This window comes from Oreochromis niloticus, linkage group LG19 (genome assembly GCF_001858045.2).
Source record: "Oreochromis niloticus isolate F11D_XX linkage group LG19, O_niloticus_UMD_NMBU, whole genome shotgun sequence".
Taxonomy (NCBI): Eukaryota; Metazoa; Chordata; class Actinopteri; order Cichliformes; family Cichlidae; genus Oreochromis; species Oreochromis niloticus.
In genome coordinates this window covers 17,987,649-18,005,381 of record NC_031983.2, presented here as the reverse complement: position 1 = coordinate 18,005,381, position 17,733 = coordinate 17,987,649, and the positions used below count along the sequence as shown (strand labels likewise).

The 17,733-nt window shown below is 39.7% G+C and overlaps 1 protein-coding gene across 2 annotated transcripts; it reads left to right on the top strand.

Annotated features, from left to right (window-relative positions):
• The first annotated feature begins 364 nt into the window (after nt 1–364).
• Nucleotides 365–17,497, top strand: plpp2a (phospholipid phosphatase 2a). 2 transcript variants are annotated; one of them, XM_003442908.5, is made up of 7 exons: nt 365–494; nt 649–730; nt 13,122–13,273; nt 13,413–13,675; nt 14,657–14,714; nt 15,191–15,367; nt 16,377–16,514. In XM_003442908.5, exons 2-7 carry the CDS (start codon nt 670–672, stop codon nt 16,512–16,514), a joined length of 849 nt encoding a protein of 282 aa, XP_003442956.1. In that variant the 5' UTR covers nt 365–494; nt 649–669. The 2 variants fall into 2 exon arrangements, with proteins under 2 accessions (XP_003442956.1, XP_013125569.1); XM_013270115.3 differs by having other exon boundaries at nt 403–730; nt 16,377–17,497.
• The last annotated feature ends 236 nt before the right edge of the window (nt 17,498–17,733 follow it).

Here is a 17,733-nt window from a genome sequence, read left to right as displayed (position 1 = left end):
GCAAAATAAAATAAATAAATAAAAATGCGTTGATTCCCTTACAACTGTGCGTCAGCAGGTCACAAATCCTCGGCAAATGTGGTATACTTTACCTAAGTGATTCCCTGTTAGTGCGAAACCAGGCCAAAGTTGGGTGAAATCGCTGCACTGTTTATTATCAGTTTGGAAAAATAATAGGGTGTCATGATTTTACCCAAAAAAGCCTCACCACTAGAGAAGAGAACATTGCCGGACTTTTGATTAGCCTGCAGACTATGCAGAGAAAGGAAAAGTAGAGAGAAAGTCGGGAAATATCCCTTTTTTTCAACATCAAGCGTTTCGAGACGATAAATTATCTGTTAGCTTTCTTTTTTTTCTGTAAAGACAGACGCGCCCCCCGTGCGTAAAAAAGGCAGGCCAAACCAAAAAGTGCTTCCTCTGCGACTTACCTGCCAACAGCGAAGTGTATAGAAAGACAGACGGACAGATAGACAGGCATAAAGGGAGGCGGGCAGGTAAGGATCACTGGAGGCGGAAGAGCGAGCAGGTTAATCTTTCCTGTTAGTACTTTGTCCACAGTTTCTCCAGGTGTTCCGTTTACAACTCTCCTGCCTGCTTGTTTCTTTTTTTTTTTTTTCAAACGCGGTTTTTATTTATTATTTATAAAAGTGGCGAGCCGTCTGAAGAAGCATGGCAGAACACGGGAAGAAACTGATTCTGGTTGCGGTGGATATTCTGTGCGTCTTTGCTGGTAAGTGAAAACCCCCGTTCTGCCCTCCTCCTCCCGACAATATGGCTGAAAACATGATTAGTTTCTGGACGTAGGTTATTGGCTGTGGTTTAATGTTCACTGATGATTTTTGTACAGACGCATAGTAAGTCCACATTAAAAGTAGAATGGCCTTCAAAGTGACGCACAGGGGATTGCACAACCGTACGCACAGGTCTGATTTATATATCTCTGGTAGATAACCCACATGTTGCTTCATGGGTCGCTGCAAGATTACAGAAACTTTTAACGCCCCTTTAAAATTTTACACACGGATTTGGGAAAAACATGCATGTCAGGACCATGACTGGCAGTGGTTTTAAAGTGTGCAATACTTTTAAACTGTGCGAGTTGGCATCGTTCTCTACCTTGTTCGAACAAGCCAAGAATCTTTCCCAGAACTGAGTGTGAATGCTGCTTGGACGTCTGTTTATCTCTGGGTGTCACTGCACCGATTTCTTCTCTGAAATGATCGGGGTTAAAATAGGACACACACTATCTCATATCACTGTCAGCCAGTTGGCGACAGTTCATGCACGTCCGTGTATGCGTCTATGCGTGCGTGCATCTCTACCTGCCCTTGATTGCATTCATACTGCCAAGAAGTGCAGGGTTGTTCCTCCTTTTTTAAAACTTAAGGTTACGAGGAAAAGCAAAGATCAGTGTCACTGAATCTCTCTCTCTCTCTCTGACAGTTAAAATCCTGTCATGGGAACTGCTGAAAGGTGTGTTTATTTTTGCGTCTTCATGTGTGTATGTGAAGAAGGTGGGCTCCAGAGACTGAATATGTCAGTCTTGAAAGACTAGAACCAAAATGGCTTGTTGCGACTTGCTGTGAACTACCACAAGGGCACAAATCTATTAATGAAGCTGGTATCTTCCAGCTGTTGGTGTCACACCTCTCACATTTTTGTCACCCTGACAGTTTGTAGCTCACATGGTGGAAGAAGAAATCTGGACACTGATGTTGTATTCTTACGGTAGTAGATTTTTCTGGAGTGAAATATGAGGGAGCAGCTTTGTGTGTGTGTTTGAGCTTTTTCAATGTATACATCCAGTTGTGGACCATCTGGTGGCTGAAAGGGAGGAATGATAATAACCATTCTGCATCGTGTGTGTGTGTGTGTGTTCGCGCGCGTGCCTGCGCGTGCCTGCGCGCGTGCCTTAAAGAAGTTCCCTTGTAAAAAACCTGGTGGGGTGAGCTGGTGGGTCTTATTTCATTATTTCGCCATAGTCTTTTTCTCTTTGGCTGAAGATCGTATAAACATGTAGAATGAACTTTTAAAACATTGAACCCTTCTGTTGTGAAATCCCAGATGAAGTCTTTCTCATGTCATAATTATTATGATTAAGGCTGACCAAGGTTTTTATCATTTTCCCTTTTCTCCTGCTGACTAATCATGGTATAAGGATGATTAGTCAGGACTGTGAAAGTGATTATGAATTCACATGAAAATATGGTTATAAATCTGCAATCTGTTCAGGGCTTCTAAACAGATTGCTCATAAAATGTGGTGACTAAACTAATAACACACAAAGACTGTACTTCTCATGTATTTATTGAACACAAAATGAATAATCCCCCACCACCCTCCAGCCTGCAGAATATAAGTAAACCTTTAAAAACTAATTTATTAGCAACAACCTCAATTAGATATTTCCTCATAGGTGCTTGTGAGGCTCTCACAGTGAAGAGGAAGATTTTTTTCTTTCTCTCCACTACTCTCCTGAAAAAAATAAACAGTGTTTAACATTCCTATGATTTATTGAGAAAACAGCTTTCTTCAAATCAAGCCTCAACATTTTAGTAAAGGTCCGCACTCAGACTTGGTGTTCCCCATTCATTCATTTATTTCTTTTTAACCATTTTGTTGCTGCATTGACAGAAACCTGTAAATGATGTTGATGCAATATTCAAAACAGCCTTAAAACATGATGCTGCCTCCACCGTGCTTTAAAGCTAGGTTGAGGTATTGGTGTGTGTCAGATATTGTCTTGTGCATTTTCACCAAATAGTTCATCCTCCCTGCACTGCTTCATTTAACATGCAAGTCCTTATTGGGACATGATTCAAACCAGAAAATGCGTTTATTTATACGGAAGGGAACCTTTCCAACATCAGTGTAATTCGACCTCAAAGAGCCAGAAAAAGAATGTTTAAAAATAATAATCAGTAAGATAGGATTCCCCGACTCGCCTGTATTTATGTATTTACAATAACAAAAATAGATAGTTTGTTCATCAAGATAACACTAACACTTGATCACCATATGTGTAATTGTGTACATGTTGAAATTAACTGATAGGGGAGTAAAATACTGAACTGAATACTGAACATCCACCATTTTAACAGTATTTGACAGAATACAAGGGGGAAAAAATTGAATGTGCACTCTATTAAACCTTCTGTACATACATATCATAACACATCCACACTGTTCCATTCGCTGATGTTTTGTTTTGGCTGTTTACCACAAAGTTAAACTAATCCATCTGAAGGAAATGCCTGAACTCACTGCTTTTATCACTGACACTGTTGTAATGTTGTCTCACTTAAAACACTGTTTGTACATGAAGAGGATCTCGAGTTGTAGCCTTTCCAGCTGCCAGCAAGACGGCAAGAGCTATCCCAGCTGTTGCTGACCAGCAGCTTTTAGCTATCTAGAAGTTGCTTCGGTGGTTCTAATAACTTTTTTCCCCCTCTCTAAAACCAAAAGAATATCAAAACTCATTCGCTGATTTCAGACTGAATCTGTTTCAGAAGCTTGAATGCATCAATACACATCCAGTCAGGTTTTCCCCCTTTATTTGCGAACTAAGCCTTTGACCCCCTACAGTGAGGGGATCTGCTTTGTTATGCTGAAGGAGGAATTTTGCTGGCATGATTTGAGTCCATCTAGTTGTCCCTTTTTAGAGGGAAAAGTCACTTCAAATCAATATGAAGTTGTTCAGAGTGATCACCTTTACCCCATCATCAAACACTTCTGTCCTGCTGGGGGTGGACTCTTACTACAACAACAACAATGCCCTCACCCATCTGCTGAATGATACTGATACTGATATCCTCCATATTGTTCAGCAGCTGAGAGGTTCTTTTAGCATCAAGAAGCTGATGAAAGCAGTTTATTTAAAAAAAAAAAGTTATTGCTGCCCATGAATTGGCAGTGGAATTTAAAGCCCATTATCCTATAGTGTGAAAAGAAAATCCACAAGTGGAAAACACTGCAGATGGTTCCCAGTATTCCCAGGAGTCGACATCCCTGCAAAGTCACCCCAATGCCAGACCATGCTATGCTCAGAGAGAGCAAAAATCCCATCTCAGACTCTACAGACTAAAGTTAGCAAGGTAAATGATAAAATCCAGGACAGTACAATTGGAACAAGACTGAACAAGTATTGTTTATTTTGAAGAGTTGCCAGAAGGAAACCTTTTCTATGCTTGAAAAAAGCAAAGCAAAAAAAACATGGTTACGTTTGCAGAGTTGCATCTGAACTTTGCAAACCAAAGTATTGTCCAAGAACACTGGACAGCATACAAAGTGTCAAACGTGGTGATGGAAATGTGATTATATGGGTTTGTTTTGGAGCAAAAGGACCTGGGCACCTTCAGTCATTGGGTCCACCATAAACCCCTCTGCATACCAAAGTACTGTAGAGCCATCTATGATGATAGAAACTCTAGAGTGAGGCCATCTATCTGATAACTAAAGGCTTGCCCAAACTGGATCACTCAACAGGACCCAAGCAAAGCTACAACAGAGTGACTGAGCCATTGCAACACCTTGAGTCTTTTCCTTTTTCAAAGACCAGACCTTAACAAGACCGAAATGCTGTGGGGAACCTTAAAATAGCAACGCACAGACTAATGCCCGAAAACCTCAAAGAACAGAAACGTGGTAATAAAAAGTTGACCAAAATTCATACAGAAAATGATTACTAAAGGTGGTTTTACAAGTTACGTGGGGTGTACTTCGCTTTTTGAACCTTGCTTCTGCATTTTAGCTCAGCTTTTGTTAAATATATAATGACATAATATAAGTCATGTATTGTTATCTCATGTTATTTGTTTGTTTTTTATCCAATTTTTAAATTAATCTTTTCGTAATGTCCAAGTATGTAAAACTTTACATTTGACAGAGGGTGTATTTTTCTTTTCTTTCAAAAACCATTGGAAACCCAAACTTATTCAGTTCCCTACCACAAAAGACTTTAAGCAACGCAAAGGCAGGGCAGATTTTTTTTTTTTTTTTTTAGTTTTTGTATCGATGACTTATGGTTTCATACCTGAACGTGTCAGGTGAAATTGAAAATGCTCATGTGATACCTTTAACACAAAATTACCATTTGCGTTATTAAGCGTGAGCTATAAGGAACAGAAACTATACGTGCTTTTTGTTTCTAGGGACCGAAGCATAGAAGAGCTGCCGTAGTGCGGAAATGACAGCCAGTGACTGACAACAGCTGTTTGGCTCAAGAGCTGTTATTTATATGCCATTTTTGACAATTTGTTGACATGTATGGGACACACACACACAGTCGTGCTTTCATATCCTTGTGGGGACATCTAATTGACATAATGCTTTCCCTAGCCGCTTGCCCTAACCATCAAAAATGAATGCCTAACCCTGAGCTAATTGTAACCCTGACACTAAAACCATATTTTGAGTCTCAACATGCCTTCAAACTCATGGGGACATGGATTTTGTCCCCATAAGGGCTGTTGGTCCCCACAAGTATAGTAAACTTTAGATTTTTGGTCCCCACAAAGAAGAAAAACGTGGTGTGTGTATATATACACACACACACACACACACACACACACACACACACACACACACACACACACACACACACTGTATCTGCTTTTGCCAAATGTATGTCAGAGTCAAGTGGGAAGTGCTGACCTCTGCTCTCTGACATTCCTGCGTGAAAATGGAAGCGAGATATGATTGTTGTGTTGGCATACACAGTACAGGCTGTGTGTGCGTAGTTACATTGTCCTCTCTGGTCGTTTCATAAAGGAAGAATTATTTCTGTATTTGTGTGTGTGTGTGTGTGTGTGTGTGTGTGTGTGTGTGCAAGCATTTTATTAAAAGGTCGAAGCCACAGATCTGTAAGATGAGAGCTTTACGAATGTGAACTAATAAACTATTGGCTTGGATATCATGCAAACTAAACTAAAAAGTGTAACGTAAATCAAATGCATGGTAAGAACAACCAATAGACAAAATTACCAGATTCTTATGAAAGTTTGACCTATGGGCAACGAAATCTAATGGCCTAATTCATGTTCGGTACTCTTCTTTTTACAGAAACGTTTAAGCAAGAAAAGAGGCGATTTAAAAAAAAAAAAAACCCCATACAAAACACTAAAAAAGCCACTAAAATCATGATCCAACATTATTACACTTGAAATAACCCTATGAAGTGATATATTACAGGCTTTCAGTATGTGCTGTTCCTGGGAATTCGATCAGAAGATTAATCCCGTTTTTGTAGAAATGCACTGATTGTGAAATTGTGGGCTGATATCGATGTGTTCAAATATTGGTATTTGGTACACATACAAGAGCCTGACTGATTTTTAAGATGGCGATATTTGGTTATTTTAAAAATCAAATATTCTGATATAACTACCGATCCTTTTTTTTGTCTTTCAGGTGCAAACAGATGTAGCATGGCAATTGTTATGCCTAGTTATTTATTTACTTGTGTGTCCTCTGCCCGAGATCCAGCCTGTTGCTGTTGGCCTTTGGCCGGCAGAGAGCTGCAGAGGACCCTCTGGTGGACAAACTAAGCAATGTTGAAGGGTGTTTCACATGCCTCTTCTGCATGTTTACAATACCTTTTCATTTATTGGCCGTTAAAAATGGCTAAAAGCAGACGATAATATTGGCCTGCTGATAAATCAGTTGGCTTCTAGCACATATTTTTTGTGTCTTTTAAGACAAAGAAATATCTGAAATATCTAAATATGACTGAGCACAGGAAAAACTTTTTTCAAACATTCAGCCAGCCCAAAACTGATAAATGATGTCCACTGACATTGATTAATGTTTAATTTGCAACAATCAGCCATATTTACCAATATCAGAATTTGGCTAATATGTATCATACATCCGTCACATGGCAGACAGGAAGTCTGGAGTCGATTTAATTTAGCACAAAGACTGGAAATGAGGAAAACTGGCTAGCCTGACCCTGTCTAAAGGTAACAAAAGCAAAATGCTATCAGCTCTAAAACTCAAAACAGACAGTTTGCTATTTTCTTCTTCTTTTGCAAAATAAAGCTTTTATCAGCCAGTGTTGTCTAGGACTTTCCCAGGAAAATCCCCAGCCTCACAGGAAGTGATCCACTTTCTCTGCAGTTCCAGTTTTCCGGGTATATGAAGAAAAAAAACTGAATAGTGCTGACTATTGTAGACAGAATGGATAAAAACATGAAAAGTTTACAGCATTGGACTGCTGATGTCACACTGTTCTCTTGCTGTGCTGACTTCTTGGGAATTTCTCTTCTTTCTCATAGAGAAAAGAAACAGCAATGAGAATTTGAAAAACTTGCCAGTATAAACAAAAGTTAACAAGTTACATATTGCTTTTAAGATCACCTCCACACAACCCCTGTTAGCCGACAAACCATGAGGTTACTCAGCAGGCTCACAGATCTCACAGTCATCTGTTGAGATGTGCAGATATGTTCACATACGTTGCCGTTAGCTGTTAGCCGTTTGTGGTTCTGTTCCCAGCAAATGTCTCAGTAGTTCAGTTCTCAAGATGAGCCCGCAGTATGGACTTCCGTCACTTATCTTGAATGCTGAATAACAGGAACATTTTCCCCTTCCTGCTGGGTCAGAGGTCAAGGGGAAGTTGTACTTGTGTCTGATCCCAAATTCCGTTATGTTTATTTTCTCAAAGTGGAATCTGGGTGCATGCTCGCCAGAAGGGATTATGAAAGCCTAAAACAATACTGTCTCTCCTTCCTTTTTTGAATCTCTAAAGGCAAAAGTTATCAGAAACTTGGTGCGTGTGCGTGTGCGTGTGCGTGTGCGTGTGCGTGTGTGTGTGTGTGTGTGTGTGTGTGTGCACCTCTTTTAGCAAAGAGATTTGAACAGTTATTACAGTGTTTGCAGCTGTAAAGGTTTATGGACAAAGTAAAACTCGACAGCTACATGTAAAATGTCGGAGTAGGATGATACAAACTTCCAGTCGACCAAATAACATTTTTCTGCTATACTCAGATGGTTTCCTTTAGTTTAAAATGAAAAGGGAGGGAGAAGAGATCCAAAAATAGCAATGTTTTATGATCTCAAAACTGGGTACATTTTATGAGTAAAATGCTTTGTTTGCAGTTTAATTTCACTTTCACATTAAAACAAAACAAAAACAAAACCTTGAGTTTACTTGAGTTTAAACATTAAAATAAAGAAGGAAATGGGTAACATGGAGATGAATGGAGGGGAAAAATTGAAGAAAAACAAAAAAGCATAAAATGCTTAGGACAGCGCAACTTTATTGTTAAATATATGTTGCTGAAGTGCAACAAAACTGTACATAAAAGCTAACTTTTTTTGAAATGGGAGATTTTTGCATTATGCTAAAATTAAATGGGGGATGTTTGATTATATAAAGTAGTAAGTAAGTAGAAGGAGCTAAAACCTGACTCTACTAAATTAACTGCTAGAATCGACGACGACCGCCCCAGTGCACGTTGGAGGTCACTGCCTGAAGAAGCCAACCATCATACACAAAAAGCAGAGAGTTGATCCAGGGGCCACCAAAGTGGAGCATCTTCACCACTTGACTATACCAATGAAATTCTCTCCATAAGTTATGAACAGGAGTGACAAACAACAATCTTGATAGAGGCCAACTCCCACTGGGAACAAGTTTGACTAACATCTGAAAGCACCATATAATTTGTAAGGTATTTGCTTGAGAACCCTAATAGTCAGTCAGTCTCCCATGAGCAAGCACTTTGCAACTGTAGGGAGGAATAACTCCCTTTTATGTCTGGTGGAACTGAGTCAGATATTTGTCCTCAAATACAGCTAAGCTATAAAATTAAGGATTTCAAGATTTGCTGTGCATGTAAGAACAGAGTGGGTAATACTGTTCATTACTGGAAGTACATAAAGTGTATAAACCTCTTTACTAATGATTTATCTTCCAAGTACCAAGGGGGGGGGGGTTAAATTAAAGAAATGAGATTGGAACCAGTTACTGAAACTCTGCTTAAGACCGGTGTCATTTTTTTATAGGACATTAGAAGAAGCAGTGTATAAGGCCCAAGTGTAAATCAGTCTATAATGAGAGGTTGCCTTGAAAGGGAGGCTCTCTTGGAGTCCTGAAAAGATCTCAAAATTGCACACAAAGAGATGAAAAAGAACCCAGGAGTAAACACAAAACACTTGCAGGAATCTCCATAATAAGCAGAAGCCTTTTTCACGTGTCCACTCTAAGAAAATTGTTGAAAATAATTATGTTAATTTAAAGACACCACAAACATTATCGTCATTCCTTTAACCATTTAAATCCAAGAGTATCATATTTGATACATGGGTTTTTGAGACTTCTACATGAGTTTGCCCCCCACCCCCTTTCCCCCACAAAAAAAAATATATATAAAATTGCAAAATGCTTTTATTTATTTATTTATTTATTTTTAGAAATAAATTACAAAACAAATGCAGGATGGAGCAAACATTACGGAAGTGAAAACTAATTTGCAAATTAATATAGATCATCGCAAGAGTCATTAAACACTCCAAAAAATGTTGCAAGGCATTTCAGGCTTGCAGCTGTGAAGCATGGTGGAGGGAGCATCATGGTTTGTGGGCATACTTTGCTTCCTTAGAGCTTGGGTGCCTTGCAGTCATTGAGGAAACATCAATGACTTGAATTTCCAAGCTCTTTGATGGCATTTTATAGGAAAAATTCAGGGAGGTAATCTATAGTCTGAAGCGTGGGAAAGGTTGGGTGAAGCACCAAGTAAATCAAGAGGCTGGAGTCCTGACGTCATGGTGCTGTCTTGAGGTATGTTCAAGCAAAACATACTGATGAATTGAAAGAGTTTTATAGGCGTACTGGACAACAATTCATCTTTTTCACCGTGCTAGTTAAATAGGGAGCCAGAGGAAACGCCTACTGAAGGCATTCGCTTCTATAGAAGGTTCAACAAGTTATTCAAGACTGTTTAAATAAGACATTAAACGCACAACTGTTTGGATTATTTTTCTAGTGAGATTGTTTTTCGAACCACATTTTTCGAGTAGCATTTCCTATCTCAATGCAAGAGAAGCCATCTATGATGACAACTACACTCATGTTGGTGCTTATTTTATTGAGGTTTAAAATTTTATGATAAGAATGTGGGTTGCTAAACCATATAAGTAACCATGTAATTACTAACTAGAAAGAAAACAAAAGGTTGTTAAGATCTTGAAGCGAGAAATTTTCTTTTACAGAATGAAGAATAAGAAATATAAAAATTTATTTAAACAATCTCTTTTAAGTATGCCTTACTTTCGCAAGTAGTTTGTTGCATGAAAAATTTGATTTGGGACAAATTTGACCTAGACTCTAGCATGTGAGGCCGCCCCGCCAGCACAAGCCTACAAAAACACGTCAGGCCTTCTGTAATAATAGAGCCAGTCCAGATAATAGTGTCACCCCCCAGCAACTCGGAGCAAATCTGACTTGGGTTTCCTCACCAAATCTGTTAAGCAAGCTGACCACTGGTTATCATGTATGTTTTAAAGATCATTGCTCAACACATCTCCACCCTGGCAATGTGTAAGCCACTAGAGATTTGTGTCAAACAAATAGTCTCTTATCTAAATGTTATCCTTATGCTCTGCAGAATAAACAGTGGCAGGGTTTGACTTCAAAGTGGAGCTGAAAGCATGCTTGACCTACAGGAACAATGAATATGAGCGAAGGGAGAACTTTCATGAAAATAATTTCTCCTTAATGAGGAAACTGCTTGTCATCAAATATTGTTAGAGGCACTTGTTCAGACTTGTAACAAATGACAAATCAGACATTAGGCTATTTAGGTCAGGGAGACTTAAAGTGTCCCTTATATGGTGACAAAGTAGGAGGTGTGGCAGACCAATAGGTGTTTAAAGAGAGAGACGGTAGAACAAAACGTACATGGTGACATGAGCAATTCAGTGTTGCGTTGTTAAAAACGGCCTACAAAAACAGTCACTTCAGTGATCTGCAATCGTTTTTTGTGTTACTAAACTGCAGCAGAGTTCGAGATTTGTCACAAAAAGCATAAATTAAATGCTCGAATTGTCTTCACCCATATTATTATAAGCACGTTAAAAACTACTTTGACTTGTATGTGTTTGCTCTTTAAATTCCTTGTGTGTACTTTTCATTTATATATTTTAAGTCATATTTACTTGTACAGAACATGCCCCCTGAACAGCCCAGTTTGAATAAACATTGCTCAAGCTATGCATTTACTAGTAAAACAATAGTATCTTACCAGTTTTTAAAATTTTCAGCTCTTCATCACACAATCCTTGAACATTTGGCCAACATATAATTGAAGTAATTACACAACATATGAATATCAGTCAGTGACACTGGTAATAGGCTGGTATTGGCCCATATATCAGTGCATCCCAGGGTTAATCTTATAAATAATGAAGATCTTAAAGTTTGTGGAAGTTCCAAATCTGTCACGATGAGTTTTGGGGAAATGTGTATAAAAGATGCACAAAAATCATCACAAACGGAGCCACATTCAAGAACTGTATGAGCTGGCACAGGACAGGGGTAGTCGGGATGTGACACAAACAAGAATAGGACTACAACAAACAGATGCAGAAGGGAGTCTAGATAATTTCCACCAAAGTTTATCTGTGCTTTTAATGTAATCTTATGTGAATTGTCAGGCCCATACGGTAGAGGAAGGAAGCAATCTGTCAGGGGCAAGCAGCTCCAAACCCATAAATATACAATAGTTTTTGAGCAAACAAACACCATTTATCCATCTCTTGCTGTTATTATATTCAGCAGGAAGCTCTTGAAAACAGGAAAACGATTTAAGTGTTGTGGGGTAGAAAGTTTTTGACATTAGGCCTTTAAAGTGGACTATTGTCCTGCTCTGATTTAGGAGACAGCTTTATGTCCTCCTGCAGATGCCCCACTCTTCGTCTAGTTTGCACAGACAGAAACTGCTGAACCCAGTTTTCTGTTTGTCCTTCGCAGCTCTTTATAGCTTTTATACATGTATGCATGGCTTGAAATAACCCATTTATATCTGTCGCTGTTGTGCATGAGCACGTGCGAATGTCTTTAGGTATGCAAGTGTGTGTCCCGCTCCAGTCGTCAGTTCCCAGGCCCCTCACATTGTGAACGCTGCCCTGGTGTCAAAGGTGTTGGCTGTGATGTCCCGTGTGTTGCCATGGTGACAGTCAGTTCCTCTAAAGAGTAAACGTGACTTGTAGAGGTGAAGCCGTTGCCACCGATGACAAATTCTGTTACCACGTAGCTCCGCGGCTTGTGCGCAAAGCCAAAAGATGAGTCCGCCAGTGTGTTTTTAGCTGTTTCCTGAGTTGCACCTTCACTGTGCAGTCACACTTAAAGACTACAGTAGTAATTTTCCAGTCCCTGCAGGGGTTTGCAAAAGCTCGATGAAAACCCCTCTACAGCAACATGCATCCCCCCCAAACCAGCCACAGTTTCCTTTTTTTTTATTTTTTTTTTTTTATTTTTGATATGGCTTTTTGATGTCTCCTATTTTCTTTTATCTGGCCAATGTGAAAACCATTTATGTGACCTTAAGTCACCAGGAAATCATAATAACATGAGAAACTTCTCTTGTGTTGAGAAAAGTGATTGGATTTCTGGTGCAGATTTAGAACAACAGCAGGCAATGAGGGATTTATTTCAGTATTAAAATGAGTGTGCGCCGTTCATACTTCCTGTTCTTTCTTGCAATTGCAAGGATGTTTTCACTGGAGCGGTTTTCACACTTAAACTCAATACAATATCAGGAAAATGAAATTATTTAAAGTTATCCTTTTTCCACACGCAGCGCCCAACAGGAAATGCGTCATTACTACTGGAAATACTTAAATGTGGTTTAAGTTCAGCACACGTGACTACAGATAATCACTGTGAATACAACGAACAAGTAACAGTGCTATCTCCACACGACCACGCAGTTGGAAAACTGCAGTCTTGGATTACTGCATTATTTGAGTTAATACTGTTTTGAGCAGTAGAAAGCATACTGCAATTTTAAAACAAAGCTCAAAGTGTATTCTCTCTCTCTCTCTCTCTCTCTCTCTCTCTCTCTCTCTCTCTCTCTCTCTCTCTCTCTCTCTCTCTCTCTTTTCTTTTTTTCCTTTTCCAGCGGCTCTACCCTCAGCCATTCTCACATTGAAGTTCAAGCCTTACCAGAGAGGAATCGACTGCAATGATCAGAGCATCCGTTATCCCTACAGGAGAGACACCATCTCTCATGGGACGATGGCTGCAGTCACCATCTCCTGCTCCATAGTCATTGTAAGCCTGTGTCTCTCATTTGGCTGAGCCCCTAGTTACTGAAAAATAAGACTAACCTCATCTCTTTCTACAGGCAATCGGCAAAGAATCTTATTCCAAAATATTCCAAATAATAAATCTTTGCCCCTTCCTTCCACAGATCACAACAGGAGAGGCCTACCTGGTGCACACCAATCGTCTGCGCTCCAATTCCCCGTTCAACCAATACCTGTCAGCTCTCTACAAAGTGGTGGGCACCTACTTGTTTGGAGCCGCTATCAGCCAGTCGCTGACTGACTTGGCAAAGTTCACCATAGGCCGTCCTCGTCCAAACTTCATAGATGTGTGCAAGCCAGTGGTCTGTAATGGATACATGATGGAGATCAAGTGCAACGGCACCCTCCGCAATGTGACTGAATCCAGGTGGACACTTTACGACACCTATCAGATTTGTTATAGAGTGCAGTGCAAAGAGCTAGAAGTAAATGGATGATTTGAAAAATGCCATGAATTTTCATCCCTTTGGATGTGTGAGCTCCTCAACCTATTTCTAAGGCTGAGCCCAGCCACTGTACAGAGGAAACTCATTTTGGCAGCTTGTATTACTCTTTGAGTCATTACCGGGATTTCATTCTGGCTGAGAAGCAGATGGACTGGTAAATCAAAAGCTTTGCCTTTCGGCTTAGCTTATTATTTCTTTATTACTGCTGAGGCCGCTTCAGTCCTCAATCCATTTTCCCATCACTCATGAATAAGATCCCAACATACATACTGGTTTGAGGCAGCCTCTCTCCCGAAACCCCAACTTACTGACAGCTTAGTTTAAAATCTTTAAGATCTGCTCTCTCCATGGCCTGATTTACCAAGTTTGACCTAATCAGTTTTATAGCTGAAAAACTATTTAGATTAGCAATAACAGGTTTCATTTCATCTCGTCAATGAAATATAATATAATCAAGAGCCTGAGCTGACATTTACAAACTAACTAACAAGGATATCGCTCCGTCATAAATTCATATTTGAAAATCTCTCATTTGTAATTCTTCTGCATTTAGTTTTTAATATAAAACTCGAATATCTCTTTGGTTTCTGCTGGAGTGTTGGAGTGTCCACACTAATGGATACATGAGGAAGTGGATACTATCAGAACATCAGTTTTATCAGGTTAAATTTAAATAGAGTGCAACTTGCATGTTTCCATTTCCTGGATGACTGTTTATTTGTGTAGTTTGGACGTAATACCCAGAAATACAAATATTCAGAAATGTAGACTGCAGATTACCCAAACTGTTAAGATTGTTTTACCTTAGATTAAATGGTAAACAAACTGATAAGTAGGCCTAGTTTTAATGCTGGTTCCCATTCACTGAAAACCATTACTAATGCTGCCATTTTGCTCCCTAGGTTATCGTTCTACTCCGGACACTCGTCCTTCGGGATGTACTGCATGATCTTCCTGTCGGTGAGTGTGTCCTCATAGCGTGAGACTTTCTGCAGCTCTGAAATGGCTGTTTACCAAAAAAACACACACGACTGAGCCAAACAGGAGAATGTGGTCGACACAGACAACAAAACACCATTGTTGCTATACCACACGTGGCACAATGGCCGGAAGGTGACAGATTTAATGGTTTGATCCCTGTTAGGGGTTTTCAGGAGTGAATTATGAGCTGCTCAAACTCCACAGGAATCGGCATTCTGCATTTAGGAGGGGGGGGGGGGCACTGGATGGATAAAGTGGGGCAAATTTTAGATAGAAAAAGTGTATAAATATTTTTTTAAGGGGGGAAAGTCAGGAAATTTGCTATAGATAAATGGCTCCGATCTTAACCTGAATCTTGTTTGGGTTTTTTGTTTTGTTTTTTCCCACAAAAAAATTGGTTCTTTTATGTGTGCAACCTTCAAGCTGAACTCGAATCTGTACTTTTGTGTGTAAAGCTCTATGTTCAGGCCAGGATGCAGGGGAAATGGACGAGACTGGTTCGACCCACCATCCAGTTCTTCCTGGTGTCGTTCTCTCTGTATGTGGGATACACGCGTGTCTCTGACTACAAACACCACCCGGGCGACGTCGTGGTGGGACTGCTGCAGGGCGCTCTCATCGCTGTGCTCACAGTGAGTCATTTCTGCGTCACTTTTATTGATGTTTATCATTAAAGCTGAGGACATTTATACGATTATGTAAGGTGAAAACTGAATCATTACTTCTGAATCCAAAGGCCGACTGAGCAGCCTCTTTCTAAGGTAAAATGGTGTAGATTGACAAGTATAAATTTCTTGGACTTTCCCACTGTTCTGAGTATTGATCAGTCCAATGCAGGGGTGGGCAACTCCAGGCCTTGATTGCCAGTGTCCTGTTGGTTTTAGATATCACCCTGGGTCAACACATCTGAATCAAATGATTAGTTCATTATCAGGCCTCTGGAGAACTTACAGAAATGTTGAGGTGGTAATTTAGCAATTTGAATCAGCTGTGAGGAGCTGGACACATCTAAAACCTGCAGGACAGCTGCACTCGAGGCCTGGAGTTGCCCAGCCCTGGTCCAATGAACGCAGCAGCGTGAAGCAGATCCTTTTAATGATGGCAGAGAGGAACAGGCAAGAGCTCTTGACCTTGTTAAGACATTGTAGAACCAAGTGAGTGTATGCAAGTGTATACTTTTCTTATTAGACATGAGGAAAAAATCCAAACTAAATTTAAATTTCTGCAACCAATTTTTGTTTTTTAAAGATGTTTCCTGGAAAAAGTTCAAGTAATTTGAGAAAAGTTGGAATTCCAATTAAAAAAATTGCTTGCACAACATCATGATCATCCCTGTAAGAATGGGCTGCACATGACAAAGGTTCATGCCATAAATGTGACTACTGTGTAATTGGGAATAGCACCTGGCTATTGCAAAGAACCCCTATTGGCTTTTTGAGGCTATAACTGTTAATTGTGTGTTTGTGACTTTACTCTGTGGTATAATATGAAGCTGAATCCCAACATCTAAAAGGTATAATTTAGACTGACTGCTGAACTATTCATTTACAGTGTAAAGCAGTAGCGTCAGCTGTAAGCAATGCTAACGCTTCTATTAAGCAACGTAATAGCATATAATTGTTACTGTATTTGTTCCCAAAGGTCCGATATGTGTCCGATTTCTTCAAGCAGCGCCCTCCAGTTTCTGAGCCGCAAACACCAGAGACTGAACAACTCGAATGTAAACCGAGGCCTTCAGATTCAGAACACAGAAATCACAGCTACAGCGGATCAGTATGAGTGCACCACCCTACAGCTACGGTCACCAGCCCGGCCCCCGCACTCTATAACAGCAGCTCCGTTATCAAAGAACGTGCACAGAAGAAAAAAACAACGAAAGCAGCAGAGCACAGTCTGCTATTAGATCTCCATAACACTTTCACAGCTATAAAAACTCCAGGGCCTCTATAAGTTTGTGTTTATATGCTGCAAAGATGTGATTGAGTTGTTTTTTTTGTTTGTTTTATAATGAGTGGGTTGTGAGTTTTTTTTCATTATGTTCATTTTTAAAATTTTCTTAATTATTTCTTGCAGAAAGATTCAGATTTGTCTGAGAAATTGATGCTGTGAGTCAAACTTAAGAGTGGCTGACAGCTGAAGAGATCGGTCCAATTTCAATTCCAAAGATTTTGTTCTGCACTTGAATGGAAGAACCGATCCTTGGAGGCTGAATAATGTTATACACTTTGCTACAGTCTGATAAGACTGTTCATGTTTTACCTACTCTCGAGCTCGACTGCCTCTTTGTGACACCCATTAGTTTTTTTTTTTCTACAGACATCTCTTTATTGTCTTTAAAAGATATGCAAGTGTAATTATGGAGTGCTTCCACTGACATAATATACAGACAGGATGATTTGTAGCACTAACACTTTTTTTAAATCTTCAATGTCTAATAAATTGTGTAATTTTTTTATTTTCAAGAATGTATGACCACTAATTTACTGAAGTTATGGTGAAACTTTAAGCTGGCGATATTGTTCCTTCTGTCACTTTTTCTCAGACTTGAAAGGGACGGCCAAGGACAAATGGAGATGTTCCTGAGGCATCTTCATCCTATAACCTTCCTCTTTTGATACAAAGTAAATACACCTTCATGGACCTTTTCCTTCCCCATTTATAACACCGTGTGTAACCTATTGTGAAATTGTACATAATGTAATCACTTACTTCCTTTAGCCTTCAGGGTGTTTTACAGTTTTCCATAAATACTTGCCAGCATATTCACCTTCCGTGTGTGATTATTTTATCAGCATGTGGATTGCCACAGAGAGGATGGCTTCTTTTTGGGTTGTTTCCATTGAGCTATTCTCTGCTGCGTTCTTAGCGAAAGCTCTGTACAACACAGTGACGCAGGGTTCAAGTCAGAACCTGCAGCTCACGGCCCTTTCTACCAGAGGAATGAAGCTGGTGAGCCAGTGCATGAAACAGGAAGTTGTTTTTTTGTTTTTCCCCCCCT

What these genes read in the sequence shown, in the direction of transcription:
- plpp2a (XM_013270115.3), top strand. Translation starts at nt 670, where the DNA reads ATGGCAGAACACGGGAAGAAACTGATTCTGGTTGCGGTGGATATTCTG. An exon ending in ACTGCATGATCTTCCTGTCG is followed by an intron (nt 14,715 to 15,190) that starts GTGAGTGTGTCC and finishes TTGTGTGTAAAG; the next exon opens with CTCTATGTTCAGGCCAGGAT. An exon ending in CTCTCATCGCTGTGCTCACA is followed by an intron (nt 15,368 to 16,376) that starts GTGAGTCATTTC and finishes TTGTTCCCAAAG; the next exon opens with GTCCGATATGTGTCCGATTT.